Genomic DNA, 23337 nt, shown 5'->3' with positions numbered 1-23337 from the left:
CTTGTGCAGGACGCTCGTGCCAGCCTCCATTCTTTGCTGATGCTCTGAAGCCACTGCAGCTGCAGGAGGGTTTAACCTGTTTACGCTAGTGCTGCTGGACTGCGCTGTTTAATGCACAGCCTGGCTGCACATGCTGTCACTGACCTCTGAACTCAGCAGTGACCTCCGCCAAGCTAGTGCTGACCCATTTACAAGCCTGACGCAAGTGTTCCTCAAACCATGGCTGTCGAAAGTCCCTGACAGCCTGGCATTACCTTGGAATGATGACGCAACGTCTTGCACCGTACTGACAAACAGGGATTGCAGCCGCTCATGCTTCTGCCAGGGTGGTCACTAGCTGCTCAGTGACCACGTGCATTCAGATGACATGTAACCCTTCGCTCACTTCAGGTACACGTAGTCTAAGGATCTGTTCAGCTGGCAGGCAGGGTGGAGAATACCAGTATTTGGAGTGTTAATCTAAGCAGTTGGCTGGCAGCTATGTCGTGGGGACATCTCCGCACACAAGGAGTCTGTGTCCCTCCTGCCGGCCCTAAGTTTCATCTTTATTTACGGGCCTGCAGTGACTCTGTCTCTCCGACAGCTGCCTACATTTCTAATTCCTGGTCACAGCAATGCAGATAACTTCACAGCAGAGACCAAGTCTCAGCCCGTTGTGCAGCGTCAGCGCTGCTGGCAAACCAGCCAGGTGGGTTTGTTATGCTTCTGAAGGCCGGGATTACTCTCTCACTGCATTGCACAGCCGAGGTAGCAAGAATTATTAGGGCTGGGCCCAGCAGTGAGACTTGGTGGGATCTGGGTTTCCAATGCGCTTAGGAAAATTGCCGACTGGAATATCACGTCTGAGAGATACCAAACTGCCCCCGGGGGAGTGGTGCGGGCTCACGGCTCTCCAGCATCCTTCACTTGTGGGCAGGAAATGAGCGGTGCTCCCTCATGTTCTCGCTGTTCTGTGCACACTTCACACACCCGTGGTCTGATTGGTGAAAGTTATTGATAACAGGTCAGGAGTCACTCTGAGGCTGTTCACGCATCAGGCCGAATCCCGCGCCAGTTCTGATTTCCTGCACGGATTTGTGTCCCCGTCCTCCCCAGTGTGGGTTTTTGTCCATGCTTGGTCTGTGGTGATGGGACCGGAGGGAGGGAGGGTGGTGATGGAAGCCTGAAGCCTTGTGTGACCATAAAGCTAATGGGAACCAAGAGCTATGGGCTCTGTCAGTGTTGTCAGATACCCAGGCTATCTGGCCATACTGCATGCAGGCGAGCAGCTCCTGGAATGGACGTTCAGCTTTCAAACCCAAACGCCCTAAGTCAACCCCCCACACCCCATACACGTCTTGCTGCTGGAACTTCCCCTGCCACTGAACACAGCTAATTCCAGGCATCGGCACTGACTCCTGACCGGAGCCACGGGAGCAGAGATCTTCCCCTGTGCCAGGGAGCATGGCCAGAATGGAACGGTTTCTCGCTCTCTCAGGTCAAGGCCCTGCCCCTGCACAGAACAATGGGTAGGATGCCAGGTACGCTTCATTAGGTGCATGGTAGGAAGCTGGAGACAAACCACCCTTTGGTCTGGGCCTGAAATAGAAACGAGCTCTGCAAGTAGAGAAGCTGAACTTTGGCCTTGTTCACGCTTGGTGTCAGTCACTAGGAGGATGCCTGGAACGGGGGAGGCTGGGCCGGGCCGGGGCACACTCTGTGACAGCCCCCCCTACAGCAGGGCTCCGTCTTGGAGCAGCTACACCAGTGTCAGCAGTCCAGCACTGAGCTGCTTCTGTCCTCAGCATTCACCTCGACAGAACTCCCTAGTGCAGAGTAGGGGCCTGAGGCTGCGCCTCCCATACCCATGGCCTTGCTGCTGCCCCTCAGTTCCTGCCTTCTAGAGCAGTGGTTCTCAACCTTTCCAGACTCCTGTACCCCTTCCAGGAGTCTGATTTGTCTTGTGGACCCCAAACTTTCATCTCGCTTAAAAACGACTTGCTTACAAAATCAGACATCAAAATACAAAATTGTCCCAGCCCACTACTACCGAACAATGGCTGACTTTCTCATTTTTACCATATACTTATAAAATAAATCCACTGGAGTATAAATAGTGTACTTACATTTCAACGTATAGTATACAGAGCACTACAAATAAGTCATTGTATGAAATTTGAGTTTGCACTGACTTTGCTAGTGCTTGTTCTCTCGCCTGTTGTAGAACTAGGCAAATCTCTAGATGAGTTGATGTTCTCCCGGAAGACCTGTGCGTACCCCCAGGGGTATGTGTACCCCTGGCTGAGAACCACTGTTCTAGAATGCTCCCCCCCTCAACCAGACAGGGACTGGATAACTGCCCTGGTCTGTTCATTCCCCTGCAGCATCTGGCACCAGCCCCTGTCAGAGACAGGACGCGGGGCTAGATGGACCATCGGTCTAGCCGTTTGTATGACTCTGTCTTGGAGGGCTCTGGGTCCCTGCATGTCTGGAGGGCCCACTGGGGCAATGAGCAGAGGTTCCCCCGTCAGTAAGATGGCCTGAGGATGGGAAAGACTGAGTGTAATTTACTAATTTTATTCCCAAAGGCATTTCACAGCTAGCTCCTGTCCCTTGGCCGCCCAGCCGTAACAGCCCTGGTAACACACACAGACACACCCATGCCTACGACACTCCTTGCACAAGCTGCATGGGGGACCTCAGCCCAGCTTTCCCGTGCTGGGAGCCCATGGGCACGCCATCCCCGCTCTGCTGGGGTTGAGTTGATTGACACAGCATCGTTGTCACCATGTGTCCCCAGAGGGGACTGAGCCATGAGCATGGTATGGTGCCGACTGCTCCCCCTCCTCTGGAGAGCATTTGGTATGTTGTCGTGTAAGAGGCTGACAACCTGCCCGAGAGCCGAATTCCGGGTGGGACACCGCCCCCTCAGCTGTGTCTATGCCCTCGGCTGGGGCAGCGTTCCTGACCGCCCCATTATCCACTCACGCTCTCTAGAGCAGAGGTTACCATTTGTGCCAGCCTGGGCTGGGCCAGGGGCTGTGGCCAAACGAGGACCCAATTATATTTCTCCCTGTCTTGCCAGAGGTGAAAGCAAAGGGCCCGGAGGCCCTCTGCCAGCACTGAGGTGTGTGACAGTCACTCGCTTCCTTTCCCACACAGGAGACAGTGAACTTCCCCTTCCACTCCATGGCACTGAGCTGTGCGTGTGAGCTGATCACGTAACCCGGAGCTGTGAGGTCCGTGGTGCTGGGAGGCCTGTTACTGCCCTGGGAAAGGGAAGGGGGAGCCCTGCAGAGCACATTCCCCTGCTCCAAAGAGCAGCCTGGCTCGGCAGCTACGACGCAAGTTTGCAGGTCAGCTACAGGATCTTCTTGTGGCCCCTCCTGAGCACCTGGGCAATGCAGTAGGGGATGAGTGCCACCGCACACAGGTGGGCAGCGGTGCTCGTGCAGAAGGACAGGACGTAGAACAGTAGCTCTCTATCCGTGGGGAGGTCAAAGGAGTCGAAGAGGTGCAGGAGGAGGGGCAAGGCCACGATGCAGCTCAGGCGGAAGGGCAGCTGCTGGCCCATTTTCCCTTTGCAGCTCTCCAGGTACATCTGGGAGTTGAGGGCCAGCCCCAGCCCAAACAGGATCCCTAGGTTCCTGAGGAGGCCGGCGAAGGGGGTGGTGTCAATGTGGACCCACTCCGGCCGGTCACACCACCTCTTGGCTTTCTCCAGGGTCCACAGCAGGTCAACACCGAGAGCCTTCAGCAGCAGGTAGAACCCCAGGGCAAAGCTGAACAGGAAGAGGGTGGTGCCCAGGTACCTCCAGAGACTGGCGTTGTAGATGGCGGGGATGTGGTCAAATGCTTCTGCCAGGGGCGGAAAAGTCTCCATAGGTATGTCTACACTGCAGTTAGCGGTGTATAGATGTTCAGGCTGGGGCTGGAGCCCGCGCTCTAGGATCCTGTGTGGTCTGAGAGTCCCAGAGCTCAGATTGCAGCCAGAGCCCAAATGTCTACACTGCAACTAAACAGCCCCTTAGCCCGAGCCCCATGAGCCGGAGTCAGCTGGCCTGGGCCAGCCACAGGTGTCTCACTGAGCAGCAAACAGGCCTAGCTGCAAAATGTACCGGGTGGGCTCAGTGCAGAGAGGCCTTGGGGAAGCAGCAGGAACCGGCTCCTGGTACCAGGTGCTAGGCACATGCAGTGACAGCCCCAGGTCACCCAAAGTCACTACTAACAACAGGGATGTGCAGAGAACTGGGACCCTCCCTTCTGTGCAATGGGCCTGCAGCTGCCCGTTGGTTTGCATGTGACCCTGGCGTGTGCTCACTCACTCGCTCTCTAAAGCACCATGCAAAGCAGTGACATCATGTCAGCACTGACTGATGGCATTAGCCGTGCACGGGGAGGCCAAGCCCACTATGCTGTGTGTTTGCTTCTCCACACTGCAGACGTGGGTACCTGGGGAAAGACTTTCACCAGTCCCTGCGCTTTGCCATTGTATTTTGAGTACATGGTGATCCCAGAGCTGAGGATGGACGTCTCCTCCAAGCAGGAGAGGACAGGCTATCTAGGGCTCAATATCATCTCTCTGGTCACTGGGCCCTGGAGAGCTGGCGGGTGATGTGAGGGGGAGGCAGCCTTGACACTCACCTGAGATGATACCTGCCATCACCTGATGGGGGAAGTGAGCTGCTAGGAAGGCTCGGGACAAGCAGACGCAGACCTGCACGGCCCAGAACACTAGCCACAGGAGGCCGCGGAGGCACCTGCGAAGAGACAGCCAGCCAGGAAGGTCATGGGCGCACAGTGCAAAAGCACTTGAATAAAGCCACAAGCGGCCTGTGAATGAAGGGAGCCTGCCTTTTGCAGGAGCAACCATCCCAGCACGAGTGCCCGTCTCGTTAGCTAGCAAATGGGACTGAGTCTATGGGCTGAATGCGTCTGCCACGAGGCCCCGACATGGTGCTGGAACTGGGGGTGCTGGAGGTGCCGCGGCAGCCCCTGGCTTGAAGTGGTTTCCATTATGTCCAGGGTAAACAGTTTGGTTCAATGGCTCTCAGCACCCCCACTGTACAGATTGTTCCAGCCCCCCTGAGCCCAGATGTTAGGGCAACCGAGCGAGCTAGCCAAGGCCTTTCCCATGCCTGGTGCCTCCTGCATGCTGCAGCAGCTCAGGCGAAAGGGGCTTTCCCCTGGGCTGGCTGATTGGACCCGTGCAGATCTGCTGCCAGCCGAGAGGCACCTCCCCTGTGCTGGGCCCGTCTCAGCTGTGAGCCACTCGACCTCACTGACGCTGATGCCAGTCGCTGTGCGGTAACTAGCCGTGAAGCTGCAGTGGGCGCTGCTGTTCCAGCTGTGAAAAGCCCCAGGATATTTCCTTTTGCTCCAGCTCTTGGGGGTTTCACACATCCCACTTCTCACATATCTCCTGGTCACAGACCTAACACGGGAAGAATATCTGGGGGGTGGGGGTAGCAGGAATACATGCTGACTGGGGGGAGGGGCGGCATTTACCCACAATGCCATTAGTCATCCTCCATTGTGCCTTGTCACCCGTGGGACCCTCCTCCGCAGGGTGAAACAATCCCCTCCCCAGGGCTGCAGCAGCAGGCGAAACCGGCTGACTCAGCTCACTCACCCAAATGGAGTGTGGGTGGGGGCCATTGCAGAGCACCCCCCGTGTGGCCTGAGAGGGCCCCGCCAGCTCGGCTCCCTCTGGGCTCTCTGTACTGACTCCCAGACCCCAGCACCGAGCGCAGGAGCCCCTGTTGTGGAGCCCGATTTCTTACCTCTCTTTGCAAGCGCTAAGCTCTTCTTTCGGCCTGCAAGTCCAGCCCTCCGGCACCCTCAGGCCTCCCTCAGCCCCCAGTTCAGAACCGCGCTGACTCAGGCTAGTTACAGCCTTCAAGCTGCTTCTCCCTCTGCGCTCAGCCCTTTCACCACCTGGGCTGGGAGAGGGCAGCAGGCAGGCTCCTTACCTTGCTGGTGTGTCCCCTGTGATGAGGGAGGAGACAGCACCCTCCTTCCCAGGGCTGCTCCCAGCTGGCTGGGAGAAGGGACCCATCCCACCTGCACTACCAGGCTCTGGTCCTGGGCCCTTAAAGAAACACTAGCCTGGGTTTTCCCCAAGCACTAACTGTTCATCCAGGACAGACCATCTCCCTCCCTCCCACGCCCCGACACCTGCTTATGCCCTTCCCTTGGCCCTCCTCTGTTCCCACAGTCCCAGGAACCCAAAGGGACACACTGTGGAGCAGGGTTTGACTGACCCCTAGTCCCCTTAGGGGGACAGTCACCCTGTTATAGGTATCAAATCACGGGCAGTAAAAACCTGTCCCGTTCCAGCTAACACAGAGCCGGGCCCAAGCCACGGGAAGGCCTTCGGGCCACCAGGCACTGCTCACCTGGCTGCACAGGACCTGTGTTGGGTGCCCAGGAGGCCGGGCAGCAGGGCAGTCACCATGACGTAGTAGATTCCAGCAGAATCCATGGCGTGGCCTGAGGGGCTTCCTGCAGAGAAGACCCAGTCCCGGCCAGTTAGAAGGGAGAGAAGCCAGGGAGGCAGTTGCAGTGAATCTGAGGGGTGCAATAGTGGGAACCTCACCTGGGCCGGTCTCACAGGTGAGGGGTAACTGCTGGATCACAGGGGTGGAGGTGTTGCCATAGTAACCGGTCTCCCGGACCCACCAGTAGGGTCTCTGCCCAAAGAGCATCCTGCAGTGAAAGGAGAAAATGGCCATGCCAGTGCGCGGCCTGGGGCATGTCACATACCCCCCAGCGCAGATTCCCGGGGGTGGAGGAGCACTGGCTGCCCTACATGGAGCCTGTCGGGAGGACTCCATAGGTGCAAAGTGCTGGCTCACCATAGCTAGCATGATTTACTCTTCTTGCCTTTTCAACTCACTTATTAATTCAGCACCAGCCTCTGCTTTTCGGTGCTGCTCCTGGGCCACAGTAACAGAACGGATGGTTGCAGACGAAGCCAGGCTGTGGACAGACACTGGGGAAGCATCTTGGTCCTATGTGCTGTGAATAGACAAAAAGCCTCCATGTGTTCCCTGTAGGGGCCCCATTGTGTTCCCCCCATGTGCAGAGAGGGGGGCTGCTGCAGAGCTCAGCGTGCCTTTGGCCCAGGAGCTGCTGGAGCGAAGCACAAGGCTGTGGGTTTTGGAAATTGTCCTTCCTAGCTGATAGCCAAATACAATTGCACCCGCAATTTGCATCAGCTCAGCTCCTTACCACAAGAACTCACAGTGCTCTCCACACATTAATTGAGCTTCACGAAACCTGTGTGCCAGTTTACTGAGGGGGAAGCCGAGGATGGAGAGGTAAAGTGACTTGCTCAAGGTCACAGACCTAGACAGTGGCAGACTCAGGAACAGAGCCCAAGTGTCTTGACTCCCAACCCTGTTCCTCAATCCCAAACCCAGCCTTCCCCTCAGAGAGGCTACATCAGACTCTGGGAGGGCGTGGAAACAACCCCAAACTGCAGCACCCCACAACCTCTTGTCAGAATCCGCACTCCCCACTTAAAGACCAAGTTGAGCCAGTCCCCGATCACGGCCACCCAGATCAGTTTGACGCCCACCGCCTCGCAGAGGTGGAACCAGATGGGGAAGAAGATGAAGAAGGTGGTTTTAAGGTCGGCAGCGAAGGAGATGAAGAGGAACCAGTCCTGGGAGCCCTGGTAGTTCTCCTGCAGGTACTGTACCACCTGCACCCCAGCACTGTGCAGCAGGTCCATTATGGCTCCTGGTTGTGTCTCTTTGGATCCCGTTGTTTGCACTGACAGCTTGGTGAACTCAGCTGCTTCTTATACCCTGCCAGCCTCCACTCTTTTATGACACATGCAACCTTTGATCCTGAGCCACCCCTGACAAAAACTATTGACAGAGCCAGAAATCTGGAGCAAACTGCCTGCACCATCATCCCCAGGATTTGCCCGGAGTGTAACTGAGATCACCAGCTGGCTGACAGTTTATATCCAGGGTTGCTCTGTGAAGTGTGTCATGTAGTGCTAGGATTCCCAGAAAAGGACATGTGTGCACAGAACGTGTGCAGCCCAGTGTCCACTGAGAGAGAAGTGAATGAGCCAAGTGTAACTCCATCCCTTTCTCCCTTCTTTGCTTTTCCCTAGTTGGGAGGCAGCTGATACTGCTCTTTGTTGAGCACCCAGAATATTCCCGGCTGTAGAGATGTGTGCTCCACTGAGATGAGGGAACATGACATGCACCAAGAACACAGAGATATTTTCTCCAGCTGCACTTTTTCTGCTAGGCTGAGGCAGGCCAGATGCTTGTGATCCCAGCGGCAGAAACATTAGGCTTCAGGAGGTGACTTGTAGAAGGACCAGTGTAAAGGCCTGAGGCAAAAGAGTACATGTTTGATGGTAAAAAGCCGAGGGAAAAGGAACCTCCCAAACAATGTGATTTATGAGATATATTTAATCGCCAAAACAGTGGGGGAAATACAGAAACTAACTACCCGGGAAGAGAAACCCCAACCCATCCGTGGGGAAAGAAGGAGCCAGCGTAAACAAGCAAGACAGCAACGGCCCATGGCACACTCAGGATTCCCACACCGGTCCCTGCAGCAGTTACCCGCAAACAGGAAACCAGCTCAATTAGTAGCAGTGAGGGGCAGTTAATGACACAGTGGGATCAGAGTGGAGGTCAGGGCTGTGCATGCCATCAAATCCTCTTGTGACACTTTGCTGAAGAAGTAACAGGAGATAACAGAGAAAATAAACCCTGTTCACTTCTCACTGTTCCTGTTGAGCCCCAGATCTTACCACTTATTGTCTCTTTTCAAACACTTAGGTCTGAGTAACTCAGGCAAAGAAACCTCAAGCCAGTAACAGCTTGAAAAGAAACCATAAATTGGCTCTAGCAGGAACTTTCATGCCCATAAGTGATCAGGGCAGACCTGTGCCCAACTGGGCAGGAGTTTTGAGATATGACCCTCAGGATTGGTTATTTCCCAGCAGGTCTGGGATCTCATGTGCCTGCTGGTGAGGGCAGGGAGACACTCATGAAACCTGGTAGCAAGGGCTGCATGAAACAGCTGCCAACACCAGCTGAGAGCTCCTCGGAAGCAAACGCTACAGCTTGTATCTCCTGCAAAATCCAAATGTAAATGTCTCACTCCAGGGTGACAGCACAAGCCCAGTGCATGCTGGGATACACAGAGGGGGCACTAGTTTCAGAAAGGTGACACACACATTATTTGCAGAGGTTGTAAGGGTCAGATTCATCATGGTGTTACTCCAGGTTTATGCTGGTGTAAAAGCCTTGAGAACAAAGACACAAAACTGGGACACCATGATGACTGCAAAAGCCAATCGCCCTTCACTCACTGCACACCGAGTTAAGACTTTGCACAGGTCTGTGTCACGTGTCTCAGCACCTCAGCGAGAGCCCCAGGTTGTACATTTCCTACAATTCTCTTCTCTTTCTGCTTAGCATACAGCAGAGGGACATGGGCACTGCTGTGTGCGTGGGGGTGCAAGGACCATGCCGGGGTCAGGACCACATCCTACTGCCAAGGGTAAAAACCAAACCATGCTTCTTTTCTCAGATGCCCAGTGTAAAGCAAACCCTCACCTCCAAAAACCCCCTCCGAGCCAGACTGAGTGCAGGTTCAAAGGACTCTGGCCTCATCCGCCCTCCACCTCTCAGACAATTCTCTACATCTTTCAAACCATGTAGTTTGTGCAGCTGGCACGGAAGAGCCAGCCCATGCCACACTCAATTTATTGGCTCTGTGATACAGCACCACCGAGCAGTCCCAGGCCTGGAAGTCAGGGCTAGGAACTAGAGGCAGGCAGTCCCACACAGCTCTGCTCTCTCTTATAAAAGCTTTTCCTTCTGCCTCCTGATGAGCTGGGCGACGCAGAAGGGGATGAGGCCGGCGGCAGCCACGGGCACGGCCGCGCTCTTGCAGAAGGACAGGACGTAAAACAGCAGCTCCACCTTGGCGGGAGGCTTGAAGGAGTCGAAGAGGTGCAGGAGGAGGAGCGAGGCCACGATGCAGCTCAGGCGGAAGGGCAGCTGCTGGCCCATTTTCCCTTTGCAGCTCTCCAGGTACATCTGGGAGTTGAGGGCCAGCCCCAGCCCAAACAGGATCCCCAGGTTCCTGAGGAGGCCGGCGAAGGGGGTGGTGTCAATGTGGACCCACTCCGGCCGGTCACACCACCTCTTGGCTTTCTCCACAGACCACAGCAGGTCAACACCGAGAGCCTTCAGCAGCAGGTAGAACCCCAGGGCGAAGCTGAACAGGAAGAGGGTGGTGCCCAGGTACCTCCGGAGACTGGCGCTGTAGATGGCGGGGATGTGCCGGAAAGCTTCAGCCACTGCCATGCCTGAGAAGGGAGACAGACATGAAGCCGGCAATCTGGCACCCGCCCGTGTCAGCAATGCAGGAAGGAGTCAAGGTACCAAGCCCAACCCCCTCCTTCACACAACAGACACGATTCCCGGGCTGCCCGGGCTGCCGTTACCAGCAAGGCTCCGGCCTGTTTGCAAAGTGTGGGGAGAAGAGACAGTTAAAGGCCTTCCAAGGCCACCTAAGAGACAATCGCTGGAGGAACAATTCAGCAACGCCATGGTTCTCATTTCCACTAGAACGGGGCCTTCTTCCCGGCCTGGCTGCGGAGCCTCTGGGCGGACAGGGGCGAAGTTTGACAACAGGTCTGGCGTCGAGGGGGGAGCAGCAGCCAGGCCATAAGGAACGGGGCCCCTGTTACCATGACAATGCCCCGAGCCATAACCATCCTGCCCTTCTCCTTCCCTTCGGCCTGTTTCTGCAGGGCCAGACTCCGAGCCCCTCAACCCGAGCGGAGGCCCGGGGTCACCACAGGACTCCCAGTCGGGCCCAGAGGCTGTGAGCTCTGTGGGGCAGGCACTGGGTCTCTGGTTTGTGCAGGGCAGCTGGGGGGTGTCCCCGCAGTGCACATCGATAATAACATCGGCACGAAGCGGATGGAGATGGACCAAGGAATCCCGGCTGCCCCATCTCTGTTAGGCTTTGGGGTCATTAGCTGCTCGGCCAAATTCCAGCAAAAAGCCTGGCACAGGCTTGGGGCCAGGCACATTTTCAGCTGTTTATCGGACGCGGGATAATTAGGAGCCAACACCCTCTCCCCCCAGCCCCAGCACTGGGCAAGGGAGAAGGAGGGGTTCAGAGGGTCCCTTTCTCCCTTCCCGGTGCATCAGCCCCCTTGTCCCTCCGTTGCGCTTGCCCAGTTCCAATCAGGCTCTCCCCACCCAGCTCCTGTCTCCATCGCTCCCTGCCCCTCTCCCGTCCAGCCCGGCCCAGAGAGCACTGTGCCCCTTCCGTGGCAAGGAGCCACAGCCAGTCGCTCGGGCTTTAACCCCACACCTGCTGAGCCGGACTGCAAGCTTGCTGGGCAGCACCCTGGTTTCCCACCGCTGACAACAGAAGCGCTTGGTCTCTTACAGAGGAATAACATGGAAACTTCCCAGAGGCATGCTGCATCCAGCCCACCCACCCTTTCCCCCCGCGGTGCGGGGAGCAATCCAGGGAACTGCCCGGGCAGCACCACCTCACCTGAAACGACGCCCGTGATGACTTGGTGCGGGAAGTGAGCTGCTAGGAAGATCCTGGACAGACAGACAGACACCTGAACCCCCCAGAATGACATCCACAGCGCCCCCCGCAGGCACCTGCAACAAGCAGCGAGAACACAGCAGTCAGTGAGCTGTGGGATTGGTGGGGGGAACGCGATGAACCATTTACTCAATAAGTAAGATTTGTGGGACATTTCAGTTGGACAGACACAGCAGCAGCATCTGGCATGGAGACCCCAGGCCCCGGTCCTGCAGCTGCCAGATCTGAACCAGGCCGTCCCAGTGCCTTGCTGCAGGGGGAGACTCAATCCCACGCTGGGGACCGAACCCATCAGCGGGGCTCCCCCATGCAGCTCCAGACGGCACGTGCAATGTGCACATTGACACAGCCAGGGGCTGACGGGCAAGAGCCCAACCCGGGGAGCTGTGCTGGTCTAGCATCAGAGTACGGCGAAGCCAAGAGGAGCTGCACACGTCTGGGATTAGCTGGAGCTCATTCTGCCCAGAGCTAATGCCACTGCCTGGAATTGCCCCTGCACCCATCGCGAGGGCGGAGCTGGATCCTTACTGCTGCTGGAAGGGAGATCTCCGGTGCCGACGCAGGGTGCTAAGCAGAGCTGTCACCATCACGTAGTACACTCCAGCTGAGCCCATGGCATGGCCAGAGGGGCTGCCTGTGGAGGAGAGTTGGGAGAAGCCTGCAGTAAGCTCAGTGAAGAGAAAACCATCTGCTGGAGAGTTTGAATGAACGGAAGGGAATCGTCTCACAGCCTGTTCTAGCCCAGGCCGCCTGCTACAGGCTTCCTGGGCTGATGTTCTGTGAGGCCTTTCCTGAGGACTTTAACTATTTAGACATCGTTCCCTTTCACAGTCTCAGCCCCCCCGATACCTTGGGTGTTGGCTGCTGCTCCTTTAACTCTTTTGTCCATTCCAGGTCAGGCCAGAGAGCCAGAGCGCTTGACTGTGTTATAAATTGGATCAACAGGTAGGCAGACAGACAGCCACCTGGAGCAAGCAGCCCTGTTCCAGCCCACCCCTGGTGAAAGGTTAGGTAGGAACCAGAGCATGTGGGGGGAGGGCAGCCAGAAGGGGGCTCTTCTCACAAAAAAAACCAGCTTGATTTTGGTCTGTGTGTCCCTCTGGCCCCCAAAATCACAAGCTGGGGATTGGAATCCAGTCTGGCCTCTAGGGATGCCATGCAGGAAAGACCTGGAGGCTCAATGCAGGGAGAGGCTGCAGTCCAGAGTCTGCCCCCAAGCTGCCAGGCTGCAGCTGGGAGACGAGTTTTAAGCAAAGGAGGCTGCTGAGGTTGCTAGAGTCCAGACTACCCAGACTCCTCTGCCAGGAGGTTTGCTGGAATAGCGCTGGTAGGGCCGCGCGGCCCATTTCCCACCCATGCCGCTCCCACCACCTCCCTTGGGAGCGTGGTCTGCCCTCGGGAAGGTCTCACCCTTAGAACTAAGACTCGGACACCTAGGCCAGTGAGGCGCACAAGCTGCCCTGTCTCCCAGCACTGCATGGAGCCTGTGTGGTGCAGGAACCGACTCAGGCCTGCAAATGGGCATGAATTCAGGGTCTGATTTCCGAGCACCTTAATCCCAGTAGAAATCAGTGGTCATTCAGCAGGATGACTCTTGGGGTAAAGTGCTAGGGCAGAGCACCTAGCGCCCTTTGGGGTGTTACATTAATTAACAACCACAGGCTAATGGTTGCTTGTGGGTACAGTGACTGGTGTCCATGCTGTGCATTTGTCAGGCTTCTCCTGTGTGCTGCATATGCACTGTGGAGGATGTGTTTGTTTTACACAAGGGGGATTGCTCACCTGGGCCGGTCTCGCAGGTGACAGGGAACTGCTGGATTACAGGGGTGGAGGCGTTGCCGTAGTAGCTGGTCTCATAGACCCACCAGTATGGTCTCTGCCCAAAGAGAATCCTGCAGTGAAATGCAATGGGTGACATGGTCAAATCAGGCATCATCCGCCCCCCTCCTCTTGGCCAGCACAACCAGTTCATTCGGAGAGGACTCCAAGTGGTGCCAAAATCACGTTTGGGCTCATTAGCCAGGAAAGGGTGTAATTCCAAGAAAATTTTTTTCAGGTTAATCTGTTCTCACGGGAAGCAAACTCTGCACATGGCTCTTGCTCTCTTCCTGGAACCGCCATTTGCCTTTTGACCATTATCTCACTTTGGTTGATAAGAAATGCTCTAGAAGTCCCGAGGTCTCTAACCAGCATTTTGTCCTCCCTGAACAGCTTGTTTATTTTATTCAGCAGTCTCTGCCTCTGGGTCAAGGCCAGGCTGGGGATTGTTTATGCACGATGATGGCATTTTTTTGGGACAAATATATCACATCTTGGCTATGCTGGAGGAGAAGAGGCCGGCTGGGCAGTGTCTGGTTTAACCCGCCTGAGATGACCGCTACATGCTCTGTTGGGCTGCTGAAAGATGGCGTGTACCGCCCACCCAAGCCTGTACAGCCTGGCGTTTGCCATGACAGGAAGGGAACAGGATGTTTTTAACAGGTTTAAAGTGAATTTCCTGCCGGTAAAAGGTGCTGGATTGACAGCTCTGATCGCAGACAGTCTGCTGTTCGCCGACAGTGCAAGCCTGCCCCTGCTACTGCGCCTCAGCCCTGACCTGCTTCAGGGGCCAAGAGGCGAGTATAGTCTCCAGGGCCTACTGATGCCTGCTCTACCCATAACATTTAGGTGGACATAGCTACGTCGCTCATGAGGGTGAAAAATCCACACCCCTGGGTGACACAGTGACACCAACTTAAGCTGCCGTGTAGACGCAGCTAGGTCAAAGGAAGAATGCGCCCATTGCCCTAGCTACCACTGCTTGGGGAGATGGTGTTTCTACAGCAACAGAAACACCCCTTCTGTCAGTGCGGTCTATGTCTTCGCTATGGGGTCATGCAGGCTAGCTATGGGCCCATGCTATGGCTGTAGTGTAGACATGGCCTCAGGCCTCGGCCTCTTTACAGTGCCAATAGTCGTGGTGTCTTTCAAGAGCTGGGTTTAACTGATACCACAAGACAAACATTGCAGAATCACCGCACCCTGCAGCCTGACCCCCCAGCAAACCTGCCCCTGCCTGAGGAAGAGTCTGTGGGGCGCGAGAGCTTGCCTCTCTCACCAACAGAAGCTGGACCAATAAAAGCTATTACCTCCCGCACCTTGTCTCGCTGACCGCCTCTATCACTCATTTCGTAAATTACAGTAAGATTGATATGCCCAGAGCTGCAATAAATCAACATGGTATGGAGAGGAAATCGGGCAACAGCACCCTGCTGGCCCGTCTGGGCAGCTTCTCTTTCTAGTATTAAATTACATCAGTTTAACTCAAGTGCTCAGGAAAATGCATTTTTATATGGCTTAATTTTAAAAATACACAGACAGCCCCTTTAATGCATTTCATTTGTAACATAGGCTCTGTTTAGCGTACAATAGTAACGTATCTCATGTGAACATGTGCATGAGGGTGAGTGTGTGTGAGTGCACTGGTGTATTAACATGAGTGTGCCCCTCCCTGTCTCTCTTATAGACATATAACCCTGGGCCTTGCCTTGGCAGTGAGGCCCACACACTCACCACTTAAAGACCAGGTTGAGCCAGTCCCCGATCACGGCCACCCAGATCAGCTTGACGCCCACCGCCTCGCAGAAGTGGAACCAGATGGGGAAGAGGATGAAGAAGGTGTTTCGGAGGTCGGCAGCGAAGGAGATGAAGAGGAACCAGCCCTGGGAGCTCTGGTAGTTCTCCTGCAGGTAGCGAGTCATTTGGACTCCAGAGCTGTGTATAAAATCCATTCCTGTCTCCATGGCTGTAGCTCAGGCAGGGGGGAGAGGGCTGGGGCTTTGGGACGGAATGTGACCCCTCACTTTTTGGGCTGGCTGGTTATATACTGCTTGGGATGCAGATTACATTTGCTTTTCAAAGACGTCCCCCCAGTTAAGACATGTTAGCACCAAAGCTCCTCAGCAAACATTACTTCACAGGAGTTTGACACAATTACCTGCTCCAGGCTTCTGTCTCAGCAATTCAGTGATCTGCTCAAATCAATCATTAGCCCACTAGCACTGGTGGGAAAAACTAGACTTTCTTTTTTGCAGCTTTTGCTGTTTTTCCAGCTGCTGAAAGGCTTCCAGGACGGGGACTGAAGGGTCAGGAAAGGGATCTTAACTGTGTGTTTAATACAGTACTAAATCAGGCGGTGTGCTGTGATGCGGCCCCATCTCTCCTGTGGGATGCAAAGTCCCCTGAGTCTGTGCTGAATGGGTCGCCCTGAAAGACGATGGCTATGCGCTTCGTTTTCTCGGAAAAATGATTATAGGCTTTATTAATTATTATTATTAGCATTAATAAGAGCCCCCAGAAGCCCTATTCGTGCACCTGGCTCCATGCTAGGCCCTGTACGAACACAGACCACAGAGACAGTCCCCGCCCCAGGAGGTTACAATTTATACCTTTTATTTTAGAGTACGAGTCAGCTGCCTTGCCGAGAAGCAGCAGGGACAAGTCAGTTGTTTATCATCAGTTGTTAGACCCCTCACAGAAACCCAGCCAGTTACTCAAAATGACTATGGCGACCTTGGCAGCAGGGTGGGGTGGATGGAAAGGGGCAGATACCTCATGCCCTCTGGCACATTGCAGGATTCAGAATATTCCTACATCTCAGTTTTGTACTTTGTAAAATGAGATCAGGAATTTAATTGTTTGGGACAATGAGGAGCTGTTATCTTTGGGTGGAGCTGGGTACAGTGGGCTCAGACTGTGCAGGCTTCATTAGGATTAGTGACGGTGATATTATTTTAAAATGGATTTATGTGACAAATGTCCACAGTATCCTATAAATATCGGAACCATTCCCTGCGCTGGAGAGTTTACAATCGAAGATAGACAAGGCAAACAAAGGCAAGCCCCAGAACAATCGTTTCTGAAAGGGAGGTTGCCAGGATTGCTGGTGGGCAGAAGGCAGGAGGCATTCCAGGAAGAGGTGCATTTTAAAGAAAGAACTGAAGGACCAGGGGTCACTTGGTGGATAAGAAAAGGGAGTGTGTCTGTGTTCCATATTTCACCCCCACATAGCTCTGTGTGTCCACTGTCAGTGTGCCCAGCCCTATAGCCCCTTGCTAGGCCAGTCCTTGGCTGCCCAATTCTGCTCTGCCAGTGCACCGCAAACCTGACATGGACCCCCCTCTCCTACTATTGCGGCCTTAAGCCTCTCCTGAGCAGAGACTGTAAACCGTGTCAGACGAGAGGGTGATGTGGACATGTGTCCACCAGGGCTTAGAGTGAGCCTCATTAACCTCACTCTCTTTTCTGGGACCTAAAACAGGATTTTAACCCAAGTCTCCAAAACTGCCTTGACTGTACCACTGAACCCATTCTCCTCTGGCTACACTGCAGGGCCCTGTCCGTGCACACAACCCACACACCCTTGTGCTGCCTGAACCCCCTCCTAAAGGAGCCACAGGACATTTTTATGAGGCTGGAATCAAGAAAAGAGACAAAGAACGTTTTATTGCACAACAGCATGTGTGGAGTTGGCATGTGTGGGAGGCTGGGTGTGCGCAGTGGAGTGTATGGGGGGGCGGGAAGGATCGCTACAGAGTGGGGGCACTAGAAAGAGTGACCAAGGAGGTAGACAGTGTGAGGTTCTTAAATGGTAAAAGGGGGTGAACTCTGTTCAAACAACAGCTACAGAATCATTCTTGGGCCATCCCCATATCAGCCCCAGGCGGAGAGCATGCCCCATAGGGCTTCCCATCTAGCTTCCTGCCATATACCCTGTAGGACCATGTGTTTCCATATGCTCTATCTCCCTTCCTGTGCTCCAGGAAGTCAGCTCAAAGCACAGCACAAAGCAATCACGCACGTCTGTGAAAGCAGCTACCGAGCAGGGCAGACACCCGAATATGAATGATGTTGATTGTTCCATGCTGGCGTTTATCTATGTCAGCACCGAACGCTCACTGAGACCAAGGTGGCTTTCCAGACCCTACAGATCCAGGAAACCTGCAGCCATCACGAACAGTGGAGCCACATGCAAGCCAGGTTTGCTAAAGGAAAACATGTGTCTGAGCCAATCTTGTTGTGACTTTAACCCTAACCCTGACGCTTCACAAATAACAATGAAACTTCAAAGTAAGTGGGCGCAGTACAAGGTGTATACACATCTCCCATATTTTGGTCCTTACTTTCAACACTGGGCTCATTCAGGAGATGCCAGTGACCAGAGAGGGGACAGCAGCTGGGTCTCCCCCTCCCGCACAGGGGACTGGGCTGCCCAGAGGAGCCCTCCCATACGGTCACTGGTCTCACTGTACATATCTTCCACTTTATTATTAATAATAATAAAATACAGCCCCAAGCCAATCATGTCCTCAAGGAATCTATTCTGAAGCTCTTAGAGGAGAGGAAAGTGATCAGGAACAGTCAGTATGGATTCACCAAGGGCAAGTCATGCCTGACTAATCTAATTGCCTTCTATGACGAGATAACTGGCTCTGTGGATAAGGGGAAAGCAGTGGATGTGTTGTTCCTTGACTCTAGCAAAGCTTTTGACACGGTCTCCCACAGTATTCTTGCCAGCAAGTTAAAGAAGTATGGGCTGGATGAATGGACTATAAGCTGGATAGAAAGTTGGCTAGATTGTCGGGCTCAACGAGTAGTGATCAATGGCTCCATGTCTAGCTGGCAGCCGGTGTCAAGTGGAGTGCCCCAAGGGTCGGTCCTCTGGCCAGTTTTGTTCAATATCTTCATAAATGATCTAGAGGATGGTGTGGATTGCACCCTCAGCAAGTTTGCAGATGACACTAAACCGGGAGGAGAGGTAGATACACTGGAGGGTAGGGATAGGATACAGAAGGACCGAGACAAATTAGAGGACTGGGCCAAAAGAAATCTGATGAGGTTCAACAAGGACAAGTGCAGAGTCCTGCACTTAGGAGGGAAGAATCCCATGCACCGCTACAGACTAGGGACCGAATGGCTAGGCAGCAGTTCTGCAGAAAAGGACCTAGGGGTTACAGTGGACGAGAAGCTGGATATGAGTCAGCAGCGTGCCCTTGTTGCCTAGAAGGCCAATGGCATTTTGGGCTGTATAAGTAGGGGCATTGCCAGCAGATCAAGGGACGTGATCGTTCCCCTCTATTCGACATTGGTGAGGCCTCATCTGGAGTACTGTGTCCAGTTTTGGGCCCCACACTACAAGAAGGATGTGGAAAAATTGGAAAACGTCCAGCGGAGGGCAACAAAAATGATTAGGGGACTGGAACACATGACTTCTGAGGAGAGGCTGAGGGAACTGGGGATGTTTAGTCTGCGGAAGAGAAGAATGAGGAGGGATTTGATAGCTGCTTTCAACTACCTGAAAGGGGGTTCCAAAGAGGATGGATCTAGACTGTTCTCAGTGGTAGCAGATGACAGAAGGAGGAGGAATGGGCTCAAGTTGCAGTGGGGAAGGTTTAGGTTGGATATTAGGAAAAACTTTTTCACCAGGAGGGTGGTGAAACACTGGAATGTGTTACCTAGGGAGGTGGTGGAATCTCCTTCCTTAGAAGTTTTTAAGGTCAGGCTTGACAAAGCCCTGGCTGGGATGATTTAGTTGGGGATTGGTCCTGCTTTGAGCAGAGGCTTGGACTAGATGACCTCCTGAGGTCCCTTCCAACCCTGAGATTCTATGATTCTATGTTCAGGACTCCAGGGGTAGCACATCTGCCAAGTGAGCCCCCAGCTGACTGACAGGTAGGCGCTGCACTGAGTTCTTCTTTATGTATCGTAGAGCAGCTGCCTATGGGGAGCTGAACTCTGGAACTCTTTCACCTGCAAGGAGGGGAGGAGAGAACCTCTCCCATTGTCCGGGGGTTGGACGGAAGGTTTCCTGCAATGCAGTACAGTGGGAGGACTCCATGGTTGTCTTACAATGGGATGCCACGTGACAGAGCAGAGCCCAGGACGATCTGTCCCATGGAAAGCGTTCTTCAGCTCACCTCTTGAGCCCCTTGCCCTACTATTACTAAACCCACCCATCCTTAAAAGAACATTTAACTTTTCTTAGCCCTTTCCCTTGTTCCAAGTAGGACATTCGCACTGGAGCAAATGTACAAAAGAAGGGCATTCACACCCGAAGGTCCAAAGCCTGCCCATCGCCGGGACACCTGTGCAGCCCCACTGCACTTTAGAATTGCTTAATACACTTGTCATTACTGGGCCTGTGTTTTGCACCTGGCCTAAGGCACCCCGATGCTGTGTCTGTTATTCTGACCCCAAAACGTCCACACACCCCCACACACCCACCCATTAGCTATACCCAAAATGACAGAGTAGCCATAAGGGTGTTGAATGTGAACCAGCATTATGGCTAAGCCCTTGAAAATAGCCTGTATTTCTAAATCCTTCAGCCCAAAGCAAGGAGTTCCAGCTGGGCCATTCCCTCCCAGCTCCGTGCAGGCTGCGAGGCTGAGATCTGAGCAATCGGGAGGGGACCCTGGCCCTGAGCAGATTAATGCCCCAAGGATGGCTCCATTTTCCACACTGGCCTTCTCTAGTGAGTTTGCTTTGCAGCTAATCTGATCTGGGGACAAGCTCTTGGAGCTAAATCCCTCTCCTGGCCTTCAGCATTAACTGTTAAATGACGCAGGCAGCCCAGCAGTTGAGCTCAGGCCTTAGGGGCTCTCTCTGCCCTTCTGCTGGGCAATACCCAAGCCAGGCAGGAACCTGTATTTGTTAAGATTTCACTAACTACCAGTGGCTGGGAGATTCCTAGATTCCAAGGCCACAAGGGACCACGGTGATCATCTTGTCTGGCCCCCTGTGTAACCCCGGTCACAGAATTTCCCCCAAATAATTCCTTTTGAACTAGAGCAGATCTTGCAAAAAAAATCCCATCTTGATTTAAAAATGGCCAGTGCTGGAGAATCCACCACGACCCTTGGTAAATTGTTCCAGTGGTTAGTTACTCTTGCGTGCAAAACCACCCACCTTCTTTCCAGTCTGAATTTGTCTAGCTTCAACTTCCAGCCACGGGATTGAATTAGACCTTTGTCTGCCAGATTGAAGGGCCCATTATCAAATATTCATGCCTCCTGTAGGTACCGGCAGACTCTGATGAAGTCACCTCCAACCTTCTCGTTGTCAGGCTAACGAGACTGAGCTCCTGGGATCTCTCACTCTAAGGCCAGTTTTCTGATCCTTTCATCATTCTCAGGGCTCTTTCATTCTTGGCAAACCCCTGGCTGCCCAGCAGAGACAAGGCCAGGACCCTTTGGCTCCTGATCGCTCTACCCGGGTTACTGAGCTGGCCCCCATCCATCAGGTATCTGGGTACATGCCAGTCGTGACTGTGTTTGTGCTCACAGCCCCACAAGGAGGGCTGGGATGTTGTCCCCACTGCACAGCTGGGAACAACCCAAGGTACAGAGCAGCTGAGGGACTGGCCCAAGCTCACACAGGGAGTCTGTGGCAGGGCAGGGAAGTGAACCCAGATCTCCCAAGCCCTAGGCTGGTGCCCTGACCCCTGGGCCACCCCGTTCTCACAGCTGCCAGGATCTCCGACCTCACCGGGCACCGGAGGGCGGGAGCCTCTGCCTGGTCCATGGGCCTGGGGGGCCGGGCACTGGCCCCTGGGAATTTTACCTCAGGATTTTAAATTTTAACCCGCCGACGTCTCCAGGGCAACCCGCCCCTCCAATTCCATGGGGTGGTTTGTGATTGCATGGGGAACAGGGGGCTGAGTGTGGGGAGAACTCTCCTGCCAGCCAGAGGCTGGGCCAGCCCTGCAGCTGCCTCGCTGCAGGTGCCTCTGCAGGAATGGGGCTGAGAGCTGAGGGGGGGAACCTGCCCCCACCTGGGGCGTGTCCAGGATACAGCCAGCCCCTGCTCTGGCACCCAGCGCACCCCCCCAGCAGCCACAGTGTACAGGGGACGGGGTTCACACCTGGAGTCCCACACACACGGCGCTGGCCTGGCATTCAGCCCCTGAGTCTATGGAGTTTCCTGGAAGCAGCAGCCGGCTGCCAGGATGGATTATTGCTGACAAGAAGCGTTTTCTTGGCAAGTGGCAGGAACTGGGGCGCAGGCTGTGGGTTGGGCCGGGGCAGAGACAGCGTCCATGGGAGACCCGCCCTGGGGACGCTCCGTGCTGGCTACGCTGCTGTACCTTGAGAAACAAAATCAGAAGCTAATGGTCATTAGACTGATTAAAAATAAACAGCCAGATCCAGACTGGTGTAAACTGACGTAGTAACGCTGCCCGAACACAGCCACGCCGCTGTGCGCTGTCCCTGGCTCTGCCTCTGGGAGAGTGATCGGCCTGGCTACCTTACAATAACAGGTTATTTATTAGTTAGCTTGTGAGCTCTTTACGGCCGGCACCAGCTTCTCATTCTGCCCATGATCAGCGCCTTGCACAGTAGAGTCCTGGTCCAGGAGTGGGGTGCCTCGGTGTTATTGCACTACAAATAAACAGTAATATGGGTGGCCTGTACCTTGGCACCTGGCACCAGAGGGAGACCTGGCTGCTGCTTTGCAGTTTCTAAAATATATTTGATGTATTCATTTGCTATTTAACACCAACAAGAGGAGAGACAAGAAAATAAATTAGAAAGGTTCCATGGCTCCGGTTCACAAAGCCCACTGTGACGGGCTGGGTCACAGAAACCTCCTGGGAGCTGCCACCTGATGGGCCAAGGCTACTTCTGCCCCTGCTTTCCTGCCCTGCCAGCTTAGGACTCCAGCACCCTGCCTGGTTTGAGCCAGACCCGCTAGCCTGCTGCAAACCCAGACCCAGGTCTGAACCACGTCCCCTAACAGCTGTAGGCTCAATTGAAAGCAGCTTATAGAAGTGTTCCTGCCTTTAACACTCAGATGCCCAACTCCCAATGGGGTCCAAACCCCAAATAAATCCATTTTACCCTGTATAAAGTTTATACAGGGTAAACTCATAAACTGTTCGCCCTCTATAACACTGACAGAGAGATATGCATAGCTGTTTGCCCCCCCTCCCCCAGGTATTAATACATACTCTGGGTTAATTAATAAGTAAAAAGTGATTTTATTAAATACAGAAAGTAGGATTTAAGTGGTTCCAAGTAGTACCAGACACAACAAAGTGAATTACTAAGCAAAATAAAATAAAACACGCAAGTCTAAGTCTAGTACAGTAATAAAAACTGAATACAGATAAAATCTCACCCTTAGAGAGGTTTCAATAAGTTTCTTTCACAGACTGGACACCTTTCTAGTCTGGGCACAATCCTTTCCCCTGGTACAGCCCTTGTTCCAGCTCAGGTGGTAGCTAGGGAATTTCTCATGATGGCTGCTTCTCTTGTTCTGTTCCACCCACTTATATATCTTTTGCATAAGGTGGGAATCCGTCCCTCTGGGTTCCCACCCCTCCTTCTCAATGGAAAAGCACCAGGTTAAAGATGGATTCCAGTTCAGATGACATGGTCACATGTCCTGTGAGACCCCAAGCCTTCATTCTTCCCAGCCTGGCTTGCAGGAAGGCCTGCCTGCAAACAGAGCCATCCACAGTCAATTGTCCTGGCTGTTAGGAGCCATCAAGATTCCAAACCACCATTAATGGCCCACACTTTGCATAACTACAATAGGCCTTCAGAGTTATATTTCATATTTCTAGTTTCAGATACAAGAGTGATACATTTATAGAAATAGGATGACCACACTCAGGAGATTATATGCTTTGTAATGATACCTTACAAAAGACCTTTTGCATGGAGCATATTTTAGTTACATTATAGTCACACTCAT

The 23337-nt window shown here is 53.9% G+C and overlaps 2 protein-coding genes across 6 annotated transcripts; both read right to left on the bottom strand.

The window, feature by feature from the left end:
* Positions 1–3340: 3340 nt before the first annotated feature.
* On the bottom strand, positions 3341–7717 carry LOC144258042 (glucose-6-phosphatase catalytic subunit 1-like). 4 transcript variants are annotated; one of them, XM_077806357.1, is made up of 6 exons: positions 7494–7717; positions 6578–6687; positions 6378–6483; positions 4620–4739; positions 4450–4460; positions 3341–3837 (listed from the first exon to the last, which is right to left on the bottom strand). In XM_077806357.1, exons 1-6 carry the CDS (start codon positions 7715–7717, stop codon positions 3341–3343), a joined length of 1068 nt encoding a protein of 355 aa, XP_077662483.1. The 4 variants fall into 4 exon arrangements, with proteins under 4 accessions (XP_077662483.1, XP_077662482.1, XP_077662484.1 ...); XM_077806356.1 differs by lacking the exon at positions 4450–4460 and having other exon boundaries at positions 3341–3870; positions 4618–4739; XM_077806358.1 differs by lacking the exon at positions 4450–4460 and having other exon boundaries at positions 3341–3834; positions 4618–4739.
* A 2104-nt stretch (positions 7718–9821) lies between these two features.
* On the bottom strand, positions 9822–15383 carry LOC144258044 (glucose-6-phosphatase catalytic subunit 1-like). 2 transcript variants are annotated; one of them, XM_077806360.1, is made up of 5 exons: positions 15154–15383; positions 13384–13493; positions 12130–12235; positions 11542–11657; positions 9822–10333 (listed from the first exon to the last, which is right to left on the bottom strand). In XM_077806360.1, exons 1-5 carry the CDS (start codon positions 15381–15383, stop codon positions 9822–9824), a joined length of 1074 nt encoding a protein of 357 aa, XP_077662486.1. The 2 variants fall into 2 exon arrangements, with proteins under 2 accessions (XP_077662486.1, XP_077662487.1); XM_077806361.1 differs by having other exon boundaries at positions 12136–12235.
* Positions 15384–23337: the final 7954 nt, after the last annotated feature.

This window comes from Eretmochelys imbricata, chromosome 27 (genome assembly GCF_965152235.1).
Source record: "Eretmochelys imbricata isolate rEreImb1 chromosome 27, rEreImb1.hap1, whole genome shotgun sequence".
Taxonomy (NCBI): Eukaryota; Metazoa; Chordata; order Testudines; family Cheloniidae; genus Eretmochelys; species Eretmochelys imbricata.
This window is presented reverse-complemented; position numbering and strand designations above follow the sequence as displayed.

Coding starts and splice junctions, on each gene's coding strand:
- LOC144258042 (XM_077806355.1), bottom strand. CDS start 7,717: ATGGACCTGCTGCACAGTGCTGGGGTGCAGGTGGTACAGTACCTGCAG. Junction 6,688..7,493: donor TTGGTCTTTAAGTGGGGAGT/GCGGATTCTGAC, acceptor CTTTCACTGCAG/GATGCTCTTTGGGCAGAGAC. Junction 4,740..6,377: donor CACAGGTCCTGTGCAGCCAG/GTGAGCAGTGCC, acceptor GTCTCTTCGCAG/GTGCCTCCGCGGCCTCCTGT.
- LOC144258044 (XM_077806360.1), bottom strand. CDS start 15,383: ATGGAGACAGGAATGGATTTTATACACAGCTCTGGAGTCCAAATGACT. Junction 13,494..15,153: donor CTCAACCTGGTCTTTAAGTG/GTGAGTGTGTGG, acceptor ATTTCACTGCAG/GATTCTCTTTGGGCAGAGAC. Junction 10,334..11,541: donor CATCACGGGCGTCGTTTCAG/GTGAGGTGGTGC, acceptor CTCCCTTCTCAG/GCATGGCAGTGGCTGAAGCT.